General features: G+C 32.0%; 1 protein-coding gene across 3 annotated transcripts in view; it reads left to right on the top strand.

Moving 5' to 3' along the window:
• Positions 1 to 14,497, top strand: part of TMEM65 (transmembrane protein 65) — a 34,946-nt gene extending 20,449 nt beyond the window's left edge. For all 3 annotated transcript variants that reach the window (XM_033126680.1, XM_033126679.1, XM_033126678.1), the window contains 6 exons: positions 604 to 648; positions 3,649 to 3,716; positions 7,961 to 8,015; positions 8,921 to 8,963; positions 10,846 to 10,951; positions 13,886 to 14,497. In XM_033126680.1, the coding sequence (XP_032982571.1) occupies positions 604 to 648; positions 3,649 to 3,716; positions 7,961 to 8,015; positions 8,921 to 8,963; positions 10,846 to 10,951; positions 13,886 to 13,987 (419 nt within the window). In that variant the 3' untranslated portion in view covers positions 13,988 to 14,497. The remainder of the gene's footprint in view (positions 1 to 603; positions 649 to 3,648; positions 3,717 to 7,960; positions 8,016 to 8,920; positions 8,964 to 10,845; positions 10,952 to 13,885) is intronic.
• The last annotated feature ends 1,230 nt before the right edge of the window (positions 14,498 to 15,727 follow it).

The following is a 15,727-nucleotide window of genomic DNA, read 5'->3' as shown; positions in this document are numbered from 1 at the left end:
TTGTGTAGAATATTTTATATTATCCAGTCGTATAGTTTTCAAAACTCAAAATATTTAGTATATTATCAAGGGAGATTAATTAAGGAACAGAACAAAATCCAGTGAAGTTATTGGTGCAATACATTGCTTTAAAAATATTGTTTTCCTATTTTTAAAATACATCTAGGTTTATTTGAATATTCTTTTTTCTGCTGTCAATGTTCATTTGTATATATATTTCTTAAGTCATCTAAGGTTGCCATCTTAAAGAAGGGTAGTTACATTTTTGAAATTTTTTTTTACTATAATTAATATAAACAGCCTCATTATATAGATGCAAGGACTTAAAAAAGAAAAAAAAGTGATTTATTCATGGCTATAGAGTCCATGGCAGGCTTGTAACTAAAGCTCAGTTTTGTTTTGTAGCCTTGAAATTTAATCCATACCAAGTAATATTTCTTATATGGATAATTTTAGTCCTAACCTAATTAACCTAAAGATAATTTATGAATAAAGTGATATTTTCTCATTTTGTAAATCTGCTGGTGTTTTCTTCATTGTAATAAAAAAGAAATTATGCTATAGTAACTAATTATTGCCCCACACCCTTTTTTTCCCCTTTAGAAAAATTGGAAGCTGCACCACCTACCCCAGGACAGCTGAGATATGGTAATAGTTCTATAACTGTTAAATATTGTGCATCTATCTTTTGGACTTGAAATAACTATCATTCATTGATAGTACAAAGGGGTCAGTAAATTAAATCTTTACAGATAAAGTGGATTATCTTATTTATTATGCTAAAACAAAAGGTATAAAGTTGGTTAAGACATATCACAGTAATGTGGAATTTCTAATATTGTCAATCATATCTATTATTGTTTAATTATTTTACCATCTAGAAGTAGAGTTATACTTATGGTAGAGTTTTTCTTAATTCTTAGGAAAAGGATATGTTTACTTTAGTTTGGATTTAAATTGGGAAATTGCCAAACTAGAATTTCTAGGCTCAAGGCTAGGTAGAACTGTTCTCTGGTGGAGAAAATACTCTGGCTTGCTGTTTGTAGTAATGAAGAAAGTCAAGTTCATTTAAAACCACCAGGAAAAAGAACCTTACGATGCTGCTGTTGTGCTTTTTTTACTCCGTTATGATAGGAATAAAGGCTAACACTGAAGTGATGTAAAACAGTTTGAGATCTTATTATAAAGACAGTAGAAGAAGAGAATTACTTAATAGTGCAGTGAATTTGAGTAGGTTGTCTGTTAAAGCTAAATATTAGATGGATTTGCTAACATCTGCTGAGTTATAGAATAGTATTTCCCAAAGGAAATTGAAGAAATTACAAAATGCAAGGAGGTCATTACATACTGGAAAGCAAACATAATTTTTAAAAAACCTATTTAATAGTTCTTTTTTCTTTCAGAGATAGAATATAATTTATGTAGAAATAAGTAACTTTCCCCAAATACTAAAACAGTTTAAGAATTCTTTAAGACTTCTCTTTTCCAGGTAATCTTTCCTGATTCTCCTAGATTCATATAATCTATATCCATAGCATTGTACAATACTATTATCATTTTTTTGATCATATTGAAATTAACCATTTATAGAGTTGTGTTTTGATACCCAAACTTCTTGAGGGCTTTATCCTGGTATCTGAAGTGCCAGTGGAGTGTCCAGTACATGTTTATTTAAGTTCTTAAAAAGTGTATTTTTTTCTGTGGGTTGACAATACATTTTTATTAATAGGACACATTTATTTAGGTCTAAACATAAAAACACTATATATTTTATAGTTTAAAGTGATTATTTTAGCAACGTGCCTTGGTTTTACTGACCAAGTTTTTACTAGGATAGCAGTTCATCTAATCTTAGTTTAATTGCCTTATCACTGAATTTTAAGATATTTGTAACTGGCCAGTTTTTTAGAAATGCCATAAAAATAACCCCAGAATGTTAAATAATCCCAAAGGTTTCATAGTTACTTTGCCATATGTCATTTCAAAGACGATGGAGAAGATGATTGGGAGACCTCTCTCCAAAGATATATTTAAGTTGCTTTTTCTTCACTGTAAATGTTTCATTTAGTAAATTAAAAAAATTTTTCATTATATTCTTTTGACCTATCAAATTTGTATTATGTTTTTGGACATTGGGATTGTGTATTATGTTTTGGAAATTTGCTTATTATAAAATTTTGCATGTTTAGTAGTTAAACAACTAGACTTAGGCAAAAAGTCAAAGAAGTAAGACTAGGCTCTTTAAATTGAAAAATTCCATTTCATTATGCCTGATTTGATTTTTATCATCTTTAGTAGCATTTAAAATAATACCCTTTATAATTAAAAAGATGCTCTTTATCTCAAACATTCTCACTTGATAACAAGAAGAAATCTGAGATGACCCGGGCTATATACTTACTGTTTTCCCTGATCTTAATCTTCAGTAGTAGTTGTAGGTAGAAGTGTTTTTTTTGTTTTTTGTTTGTGGGTTTTTGGACTGTTTATTAACCTTCCTTGATTGGTGCAGAACTCATTTATGGTAATATCAAACTTTAATAATTTCCGGATTATATTTTAAGTATACTTTCTGTGGACCTTACTGCATTAAAAAAAAAAGATTCTAAAGTTACTGAAACTGAACACATAACCAGTTGGTTTAAGGGCCTATTTTTTGGATATGGTATAAAACTCAGAATTTTGATGTTTATCTAAAAGTCCTCAGTTATACTGATGTTGACTGTACCTTGGAATTCATAGATTAATTAGAATAAGATCTTTTAACTGTCCCCAACTTTTGATGCTTCATAGCCTTCAATTCTCTCAATTTGGAATTCTCTTCCTTTCCATGTTAGTGGTCAACTTAATTAACTAATGGTTATTTAGTATCTACTGTGCACTAGGCATTCTGCAGTGTGCTGAAGATGCAAAAATGAGGCTAAATGTGTAACAAATGTACAGGTATAATCTTTCTAGTTACACTTCTATTATCTCAGGTTATTCAGATTATGTGCTAGATAGATGAAGTAAGGTGTGCCTTTGGTAGGAAGAGGCCAAGTTACATTTTACTTTAAATAAAGTACTGTTTATGGTTTCTGAAAGCATTCACGGATACTGATGCATTGTGGGAGGAAAAAGAACTTGCACATAGGTGTCCGATATAGATGAGAGAATCACATTTTTTTAAACACTTGTTTAAAAAATTGTTTAGTGAGTATAAGTGACCTGATAGCTTCCTTAAATTTGATTCAGGGAAGTTATTATTTCTAATGTGGAGATCAATTGTATGATACCAGTCTTTTAGTGTAAGAGAAACAGATTGATGTCAATAGCAATTAAACAGGTAATTTCATAACGTATTTACTTAGTTGTTCTGCCATTAACTGTATGTAATTAACTGTATGTTGTTTGTTGCCAGTAAGAAAACACAAAAACCTAACAATTATTTTTACATGTTATGTGTTTTTTATTTTGTTTTTTTCCTCAGTATAGTTTCTACCAAGTAGATAAACTTAGAGCAGAAGCAGAATCTTTTGGCTGTGGGGAATGGAAAGCAAATTCCAAAGCTTATCAGTTCTATGTAGGAGACTTTGATCATGTGGTCTGTTTTTGTCATTTTTAAATTATAGAAATCTTAAAATGTGTTTTTCTGTTTTTGATGTTTTTCAGTATTCATCCACAATGCGATACCTTTCGTAGGGTTTGGCTTTTTGGATAATGCAATTATGATTGTTGCAGTAAGTTCTTTCTCTCACTCCTATTTTAAGTTGATAAAGAAATGTATGTGGTCTGAATTTTCCTGACATTTGCGTATTGTAAACTATAAAGTTTTAATTAACATCATAATGAATGAAGCTATTTTTTCACGAGAATGAGACCATAGCTCAATTTTAAGGCATCATATATATTAATTATTAAGACTTATTAAAGCATTGACAGTAATAAACATATTTATTGGGTCTGTATTATCCTGTTGTAGTTTCAACATCCTTATTTAAGAAAAAATTACATAAGATTTTCTGATGTTCTTTAATTGTATTGGCAGTTCACATCACATATATATGTTATTTGATTAGTTCCCTGTTCAATTTTCCAATGAAAAAATGTTTTAAAGAATGGTTTGATAAGTCTATCCATTTAACCCGAATGTGTTTTAAATTTCAGTTCAGAGCACTGTGAATATATACCCCTTCTGTCTTTGCTTCACTGTAGTGTTAAAAAAGTTCTCATTTGCTGTGGTCATTTTAATGTAAGGGTGTCCCTTAAAAGTGTTGTGTAGCCTCAAGGATGGCTGATTTACCTTTCTTACTGTTATGTGACACCTTTTGTTAAAGGATACCAATATTGGGTTCAGTTCTAAAGTCAGAAATAAGCCCATGATTAAAATGCAAGTATTCTGAAACTGCATAGTGCTCTATCCATTTTTCTTCATTGACTCTAATTAAAAAATATTTTAAATAAATTTTAGCTAGTGTATAAGAGACTGCTTTAAAAAAATGGAATGATTTGAGGATTATTGAATGTAAGGAAAATACATAGGAGAGATGGAAGTTTGTGTGTGTGTGTGTGTGTGTGTGTGTGTGTGTGTGTGTGTATTTTGGAGGTCACATGTACTACAGATGGACATAAATAGAGTATTTGGTTTCAAGTAGGGATAACAGGATAATTTACATTGTACAAATTATAAAATTTGCTTAAAGAATATCTAAAATTGGTTTATTTAAGAATGGTTTTATTTGCCATAGTCTCATTTTATGTCCATGTTATGAGGATCACATATCTAAAAAGTCTGGCCATTCACCTGCTTGAGGAAACTTACAAGGTAAATAGTCACAGAAGATACTCCAGCATGCATATAACTTGGAGATGTTAAGCACCCATTAGATAATTCCATACTTAGCAGAGTAGTCCGGCAAAAGCCTCTAAAATATAATTTCAAAATGCTGGTTTTTGGCTGATTTCAACATTTTCCTAATAACGTATTTAAGAATCAAATTGATGTCATATTGAATGTCAACTGTAACTGAAAAGTAAAAATAATTAGATTAAAAAAAGAATCAAATTGGTCAATTTATATATCTGAATATGAGAAATTTATTCAACCATTTAGAACTACACTGCCTTTTCTGCCATTACTAAAAATCCAAGTTGATTGGATTATTTGAAGAGTTAACGTAAATCAAATCTAATTGTAATGGAAACCCCATTGTGATGAATTTGTAAGCTATAGTTAGACTTGGTGTGTTCTAATTCAGACTGAATTGTCTGAATTAAAGTCTTTCTGTGGCAAATATTTTTTTTCAATTTTACACTACTCACTCAATATTTTAGATTCTCTATTAGACAGCCAGTACCTCCCACACTATCTTACTAATCACTTATTTTTTAACCTCAGTAGACCTTAGATAATGCTGAAAAACTATTCTGCTACAGGAAAGTGTTGAGATGATATATTTTGCCCAAAGAGGAGCTCAGGTAGATTTTGAACAGAGGTCAAAATAGGGAAACTGGGTAGCCTTGTAGATACTGAATAAGACCTTCCCAGTGTGGTCTTACCATTTCTTTGAAATAAATATCTAAAGTAACAGATAATCTGTGTTTAAATTAGAGCTACCAATCCAAACAAAATAAAACATCCACATTCTAGAGCCAAATGACGGTAATATTGTTCACTATTTTGTGTTGTTACTCAGGGCTGTGTCTCATCAGTAGCATAAATGAGAGTTTGTAGGCCCCAGATGGCTGACTCCAATTCAGTAATATTTGTTTTCATAGTTTACTCTGAAATCTAGTTTCAGGGACTTATCACCAGGTTGTTATTTATATAATACTGAAATAAATATTTAAGCCACTGACTTCAACACCCGATAAAGAGTAATAGGTATGACAAAAATACTGTCCTGTGATAATTGCAAACTAATTTAGGGACAGTGAAATTTTCCAAATAGACTTTGTAATAGACTGCGGAGACTAAAATACATAAATAATATTAACCATCGAATCTGTGAAAAGGGAAACGAGTGATCATTATTACAAGAATTTTTTTAACTTAAAAAAAAAAAGCACCGATAGCCTCCTAACGTTACGGGACAATGTCTGTTTTAAGATAGTAAGTTAAGAACATATTTGATTCTTCTTTTCTATCATGCCGTTGACATTTGATGTTTTCCTCTTTCCTGTTAGGTGTTCTCTCTGGGCTACTGATTCCCTAGTTGTCATAAAAACATATTTGTATATAACTTCTTGTAATAGATTTGACCTTTATTGGTAGCTACTGTTCATACTAAGCTTTTGGTTTCATAGTTTTTAAATTATGTTTTAATGTTATTGGGATGCTCTTTGTAACTTAATGTGGTGGGGTTTTTTTATTATTATTTTTCTTACAGTTTAATTAAGATAAAATTTATTAGAATTCTAAGCTAGATTAATTGTATTAAGGTAAGGAAGCAGGTATAACTTTAAGACAACCATTATTAAATTTGTTTATAATTTCTAACTCACCTGTTAACATGAAATTTGATGGAAAAATATAAAGGAGTGATTGTCCTTCACCTTCAAACCAATTTTGACTTTATATGAGGCTTTTTATACTGTTAGAAGGACCGTCAGTTTCCTTAAGTTTAATCAAATGATTAAGTACTTACATACTTTTTAAGTACATGTACTGCAGAGTCTCCTTAGGTCGTTTTTAATGATTTGTTGCTGTTAAGGATGCTGTATTTATTTCTTATACACTGTAGCTGTCAGGTGCTTCTCTTCTGCGTTAAAGTTCCAGTGGTTTACTTTGTTTTTTTGTTTTTGTTTTTTTATCCGTATATAAAGATACACATCTTTATTCTTTGTGCCTGTTCTTTTTTTTCATTCTTCAGAAATCTCTTTCTTTGGGTACCTTTACAACCTTGTAATTTTAACTGCTTGGGAGACTTTTGTGCATCTGGCTGTTTGGACTGTATAAGAACTGTATTTTAAAGCGATGGAACCAAAAGGTCTAGGGGGAAAAAACTGAGGAAAACTTAACTCAGCTTCTCTTCAGTTTTGTAAATAATTGAGTAATAAAATATTTCTATGTACCAGATAGGGCATTTTTTTTTCTTCCACAAATATCTTTGAGATTTAAAAAATTTTTAAGCATCAGTATTCAACAAAGCTTTTGGAGATTAAGTCCATTTATGGCAGCATTGCCCAAGGATTAGAACTAAACTAGCACAACAGATCCGAGAATTTCTTCTTTATTCTATGCAGTAACCCATTAGAATAGTTTAATTTTCTTCATGTGAGTTCCTTCTCTTTAAAGTTAGAAGTAGAACTAAAAGTATGAGCCCCTCTTTTCTTCAGAGGAATGAGATAGATACAGAAAGTCTTAAATTCTCTCAATAGGTAAGTTCAGTGGAAATACTACAATGAAGCCTCATTTTTGCTGTAGATCTATTGTATTAAATGCTATTGTTACTTATAAATGAATCACATAGTCTCACTATTTCATGGTTAAAGAACTGTGTGTTATAAGGATAATTTTCGACATCTATGAGCATTTGGGTTCCTAGAAGCTGGTTTAGTTTGCCTTTTTAATCTTTTATAGAATAAATAGCAATAGTATAGATGTATCATTCAGAATTTAAAATTTAGGTGAGTTGGTCAACAGTGTTCAAAGAGCTTTAAAGCATCTTTCTCTTTGATAGGAAAATATAAATTCCACATTCTTAATGATTAATTGTGTTGCTGTGTGTGTTGATATTTTTTATTTTTATGAAAGCCTGATTTTAATGAATAAAATATTGATATTATTTCTGCATGAATACATATATTTAATAATTAAGTGAGTTAATGCATTATATGTACATATTTCTGCATATTTTGTGTATATGATTTTGCTAAAATAACATGTTTATTATTTTACCTGTTTTTATTAATGTTTTGCTATTCTTTTATAGTCAATTCAGCTTTAATTTTTAAGATTAATTTCTTTGTAATTATTTTTCAGGGAACCCATATTGAGATGTCTATTGGAATTATTTTGGGAATTTCAACTATGGCAGGTATTTAATAATAGTAATGTAATTATTCCATTGTCTGTATTTGTATAAAACATGTCAGTAGGCAGGCTGGGTTTAGAAGAGGATAATTTGAATGAGTTTACTCATTGAAATGTCTCATATTTTATCTCCTATATCCTAGTCCTCTAATTCTTAATTTTGTGTATGAAGCACTTTTTTTTTCTGAGAAATGTTAGGTACCTTATGTTAGTTAATGGGTAACAATAATCTATATTAACTATGTTAAAGGTTTTTCTTAATTCGGTGTCACCCTAACAACTTTCTACTCTTTTTCTCTATTAGATTATTTATTTTTAAGTTGGGTAGAGAAATTAAAGAACGAAATAAAAGATGGAAAATCTAATTTGGTTCTCTCTCTTTCTCCCCTCCCCCCCCCCCCCCCCCCAGTTAACACTGTTCTGTGCTTCATGATGGTGAAATTTGGGAATGGTTGTGTGTTGTACTTATTGTGTGGAACACATGAAATAGATGAGTTAATGAAAAAGACATTTCTTGATTTTCTTGAATTTCAGAGCTGTACATATGGCTTTACTCTTTATCTTCCAAATATCCAAATTCCCTTAAACAAATATTATTTGAAAGTTACAACTGCGAAATATTGTACAGGTGTTTTAATATTGGAGCCAAAATGGAAACTGGCTGCCACAATAGGAAAAACCTGCTGCTTTTTCCTATTCCTAGGTAGAATGCTATAATCTCAGAAGAATTGTTCTATTTTGAAATCTTGAGACTCAGAGCTACCCAATGAGTTACTTTGGATATAATTATAATTTGAGAAATGTGACAACTCTTCCAGACCAGTGCTTTATTGATTACATACTGAGATATTATAATGATTTTTCTGACTTCCACGTAACAATTCACTTGTCCGTTTTTCACTTTTTTAGCTGCTGCTTTGGGAAATCTTGTGTCAGATTTAGCTGGACTTGGGTAGGTTCATTCATTTATTCGTTTGTGTATGTGTGTATTTACTTGCTCTCTTTCTCTTCTCCATTCTCCTCTGATTGAGAAGGCTAAAGGGACATTTATTTTTTGTGTGTTTTAGAACTAACATTTATTTTTTGTGTGTTTTAAAATCGAATATTTCTAAATCAATAGCACTCAGTCTTTGTGTGTGTCAAATATAGATGCCTGGGTCATTACCCCAGTCATACAGCATTAGTGTTTCTGGGCCTGGGGCCCTGACAGTCATATTTAATAATCTTCTCAAGTGATTCTGATATATGCACACATTTTTCTAAAACTACTGGAACATAAGCAGAGTTAAGTATTTGTGTATATTTTAGACATTTCCAAGGGTGAGGCAGGATTAAAAGTAAGAACCCCTGTCATTATTCCACCCCTCTCTCCTCCTTACACTAAGCCCAAAGAGAAGAAGTGATATGGCTCAAATATGAAGATACTGACTGAATGGACATGTTTTACAGATAGAGGGGCTTTCACAGGGAATAATGGCTAAGCACACCTTTGGGCCCGTTTTTGCTCTTTTTACTCCATGTGGCAGGAATGATGAAACAAACTGAGAATGCCTGCCTCGAAAAGGCCAGTTGTCTCTCTTTCTATTTTTACATCTCTCTTCCAAGCGGCAGATAGTCTGGGCTCCTTCCTGAGTTTGGGGAAGCCTGGGAAGGACAAATTAGACTAAGTTGGCATTAATTATTGTAATAAACAATACTCTCTCTTGATCAGTCTTTGGTTCTGTTCCTTCCTTTGTTCATTGGAGCAGTAAGTTTTGAGATTTGGATTTGGGTCTGATAGAAGTCTATTTAGCCCTCTAATCTAGGCAAAGGCAACTTTGTAAGTCATCTAACCGTATATATTAGACTTCTGCACTGGAGTTGGGGCCAAAGCTACTATTAAAAACAGTTTTTTTGCTTCTGGGCCGAGGCAGGAATTTTGTATTCCTGAAATTCCTGGCATAAATCTATAATGATATCACCCCTTAAACATTCCATTTCCCAGTTTCCAACATTAAGGTTAATAATGATACAGCTACTGTGATAACTTTCTATATATTTAATAGAACCAAATGATCTAATAGATTTTTAAGGCCATTTAGTTTTAAATTGCATCATAAAAGGATTATGTTGGATCAGAAATAGAGATTTTGTTGGGAGTGTTTATATTTAAGAACTATTTATTCTCTGCCTTTTAAAAATGTCATTAAATAACAAATACTACATTTTATCAATTCTTAGATGCACAGTTTTTTTAGACAACATGTCTGACATTGGGATCCATCTTATAATTGATGGTATGCATAGTTTTAGTTGGCAATTTTTTTCTTTCTTATAATTCATAAAGTAAGATTGTACCCAATAGGTGATGGTGACTTAGAATTGGTAAATACTTGAGATTGCCCTGAAAATTCTAGGCTGTTTTTCTTATTATATCAATCTGATAAATTTTGGAAATTTTTGCTTTCTGATGACAGTTATTAATTTATATCATATGTTAAAGTGCTTTACTTTGAATTTAAAATAAGTGCATAAGTTATAATTGTTGCAAAAAAGTTTTATATACCTTGAATTGGTTTTTTTTTAAAGTAATAGTAGAGCATAATTTTTTAAGTCAATTAATTTACCTATGTATTAAATACATAAATATGAAAATAGTTTTAAGCTGGATATATTTATTATCTACAATAAGAAATGAACGTTGTAAAAAAATGTTTATACCATTTCTGGAGTGCCAATTACAGGTGTAAGATTACCTTGTTTCTCTCTGTAGTAATTAGTTTTTTACTTATAGAAATGAGGACATTTGTATGTCTCTTTAAAAACTTATACTCTGTCCTCACTTATTTTTAAAGACTTGCAGGCTACGTTGAAGCTTTGGCCTCCAGGTTAGGCCTGTCAATTCCCGATCTCACGCCAAAGCAAGTTGACATGTGGCAAACACGTGTTAGTACACATTTGGTAAGTACTTTATGTGGTTTATGATAGTAACTTCAGGTGGCCAGCGCACGACACCGTATAGTTCAGTCCCTTGAGAAATTTGAGATTAAAATAGATTTGAGTGGAGTTTTTAACAAAAATTGTCAAAGCCTTGCAGTTTTCAGAGGAAGAATAATTTTTTTATTGACTTATTTTTTGTAGGTGTACTTGATTTTTAAAAAATTTTTCATATGATTCAGTTAATCTTGAGGAGTATCAGTTATGTGCAAGACAGAAAATGAATAATAAACTATAGTTCTTTTTAGGATTGTTTAGGTTGAGAACAAGACAGTTAAACACATTATAATTTAGCATGGCATACGCAGTAAAAGAATTGTACACTGTGCTACGCATTACAGCAGTAGCACAAGTAAGAGAATTAACACTTTGTGGGTAGAAATTTGTTTTGGTGGGGAGATTTCTTGGCAATTTTGAGATCTAAGCCAATTTTTAAATTATTGGTCTGACATTTACTAGGTGAACAAGAGAATTCCACCAAGTATACTTACTAGCAAGTAGAAATGTAAAAGACAGGGTGTGTTCAGAAAAATACAAGAAATTAGGTATTGCTGGGTATAATATGTAGTAGCTGTGGACAGAAGCAACGGTAGAAAACAGCATTGGAGACGGAAGACAGGACAGGCATTTTCCTGTTTATGTATAAACCATGCTAAAGAGCCTGAACCTCGTACCTCAGTGATGGGGTACTAGTGGATCTTAAATAGGAAGGAAACTGGATGGATCACATTGTTACCAATTAAGTTAAGAAGAAAAGGAGGAAGAACACTTTTGCGAAGGAAGAGAATGAGTTCTGTTCTGGATCCATTGAATTTGAGATGCTAGTAGGATATGCAAGTGGTGACACCTAGTAGGTATTTGGATTCAAGGTCAAGGGTTAGAGAGGTCTGAATTAGAGGTGATGGGTATTATCAGTCATTCATTCAACAGGTATTTATTGTTTACCTGCAATACCCAGGGTACAGACCTAGGAGTTTTTACTCTGTTAACAAAACAAGATCTTTTTTCTGGTGGATTTTACTTTCTAGCAGGGGGGAGAAATACAACTGAAAAGCATGACAAATAAAATATTTAGTATATTAGAAGTTTGCAAGTGTTAATGGGAATTAAAGAAAAAAAGAAGCCAAGCAGGGTGAAAAAGGTGGGGAGTACTAGGATGGAGACAGATTACAGCATTAAGTAAGAGGGTCGCTGCAGGCCTCACTGAAAAGGTCGGTGATGGTTCATACCACAGACGAAGGTGGTGGTATAGGGTAGTGGTTCTCAAAGTGTGGTGCCAGGACCAGCTGGACCAGCACTGTGTGGGGACCTCCAGAAATGCACATTCTCAGGCTCCACCTTGGACCTATATGTAATTATATACGTGTACGTCCATATCCTGCAATGTATAGATAAATTAAAGTGAGGCTAGCTAGTTAATATCAGCCAGAGTTGTTGAGGAATAAGGGTATTCTAACATTCTAGCAGTTAGGCTTAGCATTTTAACGCTATAGTTGGGATCAAGAGAAGATTATTTTCCTGAGGTCTCCTTTTCTCACATAACCGATAATTCTGTTTTCTTTCTATATTACATGCAAGTCCATTTCTCCTCTTCTCTGACAAAAGGACCTCAATTACTAACTTGAATTTGTGTGTGTGTGTGTGTGTGTGGAGAAATCTCCACAAGCATATGGATTCTATTCCTTAGTTGTTAACTCTGTTTTATGTTAGGAGCACATCTTCTACTCTGTATGTAACATAGCATTTGGTTATAAACAATCTGAAGTAGTTGAAGTTAGTGATCAGCCATCTAGCTATGACATAAGCTAACTCTGAAATTCACCCATAATAGAATATATGCCAATACACCTGCAGGTTCTAACTCACATAGGTTGTCTGTTAAAACATCATTTGTAATTTGATTGTTTGAAACTCTGAAAATCTTTTCCTGTAGAACAGTGTTACAGATATACTCAGATTTTCAGGTTGGGCAAATGTAGTTAACTATAGGGCCTGGAGGATCAGACAACCTGATCGACGATGGAAAAATGTTTCAGGTCCTGGGTTAGGGAGCCAGAAAAGGGTATCTCTCTTCTTTCCTACCTCCCTGCTCTACTGACTTTATGTGCCCTTGAGATAATTGGGTCGGAACTCATTGACCGGCATTCCGGCATTCCTAAAGCGCGTGGGAGGAAGGCCTTGGTTTTCATGGATGATAGTGACAGGCACGCTAAGAGAATGGGTGGGAAAGGGAGAGGGGTCTATTAGCAATTGTCATTTCATATAGAAGGGGCAGGCAGGAATCCAACTCAGAATATACTCTCCCGAGCTTATACTGGGGGTGCCAAAAAAAGTATACACATTTTAAGAGATGTTATCTATGCTCAAGCAGTAGTTCACCGTAATCAGAAGTGTCTGGACGCTGACGGTAACCACTTTTGAGTACCTCAAATGTGATTTGTATTCATCTTTTGTTATCAGTATATATTATTATAATTTTAATAGTTTTTTTCCTTTCTTAAAATGAGTATACTTTTTTTTGCATCCTCTGTATAAATAAATACAAATGTTATCGAAGGTCAAAATCTGCGTGAGGTTTTTCTTTCCTGTTTTCCTATCTTCTGACATTAAATATATGTATAATTTTAAAAAGTTTTTCTACTTGAATATTTCTTTGATGTTATTTTTGTAACAATTTTATAAAAATATTTTTTTCCGTTTGCTTTGAACTTTAAATACCATTTGTTCTACAACCTTTTTATAGTATATTTTTATGTTTAAGTTACAATGACAAAAAAAAGTGCAGTCACAGTTGAATTTTATAGTATATAGTAATTGTTTATCATAGATACTTAAGCAAGGATTCCTTTTACCTGGATCAAATAACTTTCAAAAAAATGTTTTCTTTTGTTTCCTTAGGGCAAAGCTGTTGGGGTGACTATTGGCTGCATTCTAGGAATGTTTCCTTTGATTTTCTTGGGAGTAGGTGAAGAAGATGAAAAACTGGAAAAGAAAAATTAACCCTCTTAGAGTACCTATAAAAAGATGTAAACTAATGTACCTCAATTATTAAATATTCTGTCACAACATTTAGGAATTAAGAAGTAACAGTGTATAGACATGGGATCAAATAATTGAGCATGTATTATGGAAAACACTAACTTATTGTGGCTTGGTTTTCATAGGACATCTTTTTTAAAAAAACTGTTTAGTATCATTTTGTGTAAATTGTTGAAATGCTTTTTTCATCAGTGGCAGTCAACATTTTACCTTTTCCTTCTCTTTCTTTATATATCAAAATATCATTTAAGTATTAATCATTGGTGTACTGTACAGACTTGGGTTTGCTTATTTGTTACTTAACATGTGTACATGCACGAAACCATTTTCTGTTGTTCCCTGTAGTTACAAATTAATCTGACAATTTTTCCAAATTACTTAAGATGTTTAATATCAGTTGAAGATTTTTTTTACCCTCTTTTTGGCAACATCAGTTTTATACTATTTCAAAGTAAACATTCACAATTATATAATTTCTGTCATTTTTTTAACTCTCACATCTATTCAAAATAGATGTAGAATCTAAGTATTTTACATTTTTATTACTCATTTTAATTTTCTCACCTTACTGTCTGAAGAACCAGAGGTTAATCAGTGAGCAATTATGTGGTATCTCTACTACATAAAACTATATATGTTAAGTGTATTATTTCTAATTGATTTTTTTACTTTTAATTCTCAATTTTGAATAACTGCATGATGGTTTCTGACTCCCGAGAGGAAAAAAATGGTTACTTTAGGGTATTTTTAATGGGGATTGTGGAATTAGGGTGAACTAAGAAGAGGTTTGACATGACACTTAGAAATTAAGAGGCTCAAAAACATTTTTTCTTAGAGAAATGGAAAATGGGAACTGTCAAGAACGTTTATGGTATAAGTGGTCGAGTTGACATGATGTTTGTAAGGTTAATGAGATACGAATTATATTGTTTGGGAAAGATTTTTTTCCCCCCAAAGTGTCCTTTCCTCTAATTGAATGAGCCTGAGTACTTCATACTCATAATCCTGATGTTGTGTTGTATCTGGTTCAGTGAATTTTATTTCTGGAGAACTTTTTTTGAGGTGAAAACTAAATATTTTATATTTTGTGTTTTGCTATATATTCTAGTAGTCAAAAGTTACATGAGTTGAATTTTTTTCTCCATTTTTTGGTCATTTTTCTTCTTTTGTGGTGTTTAATCATATTCTAGGTTGAAGTTACTCATTTCCAGTCTTGTATATCTGACTTAAGTATAACCACGTATGAATCATAAATTTAAATTTTGTGAACCCTGAAAGTTTGTTAGCATGTGGCCTGTTAACGCATGCTAGAAAATCACTCTTACTCGTAGGAGTAATTAAACACATCATGGAGGAGAAAAACTGAAATTAAAGTGACTGTTTGGGCCACTGAAGTTATTTATGTTGGTAAATAGATGCAAAAGAAGGGAAATTTATAAGATGGCCACATTTACAGCTATCTTATTTTAAAGTTGTATTTGTATACATTTACTTTGAGCTCTTATTTTTCAGAGGAGCTGTTTTTTTCCCCACAAGGCAATTTGTCATGAAATCTCTTCTGTGTACTTTAAAATAATTTAGTGCTATCCTTCAATCATAGATTTTTGAGGGAAAACATAAATTATACAGTATAAAAATAAATATGTACCATTCTTGTTATGTACAAGTAATATAACAGTCTCATTTGATCAAATTAGAATT

Source organism: Rhinolophus ferrumequinum, chromosome 14, assembly GCF_004115265.2.
Source record: "Rhinolophus ferrumequinum isolate MPI-CBG mRhiFer1 chromosome 14, mRhiFer1_v1.p, whole genome shotgun sequence".
NCBI lineage: Eukaryota > Metazoa > Chordata > Mammalia > Chiroptera > Rhinolophidae > Rhinolophus > Rhinolophus ferrumequinum.
This window is presented reverse-complemented; position numbering and strand designations above follow the sequence as displayed.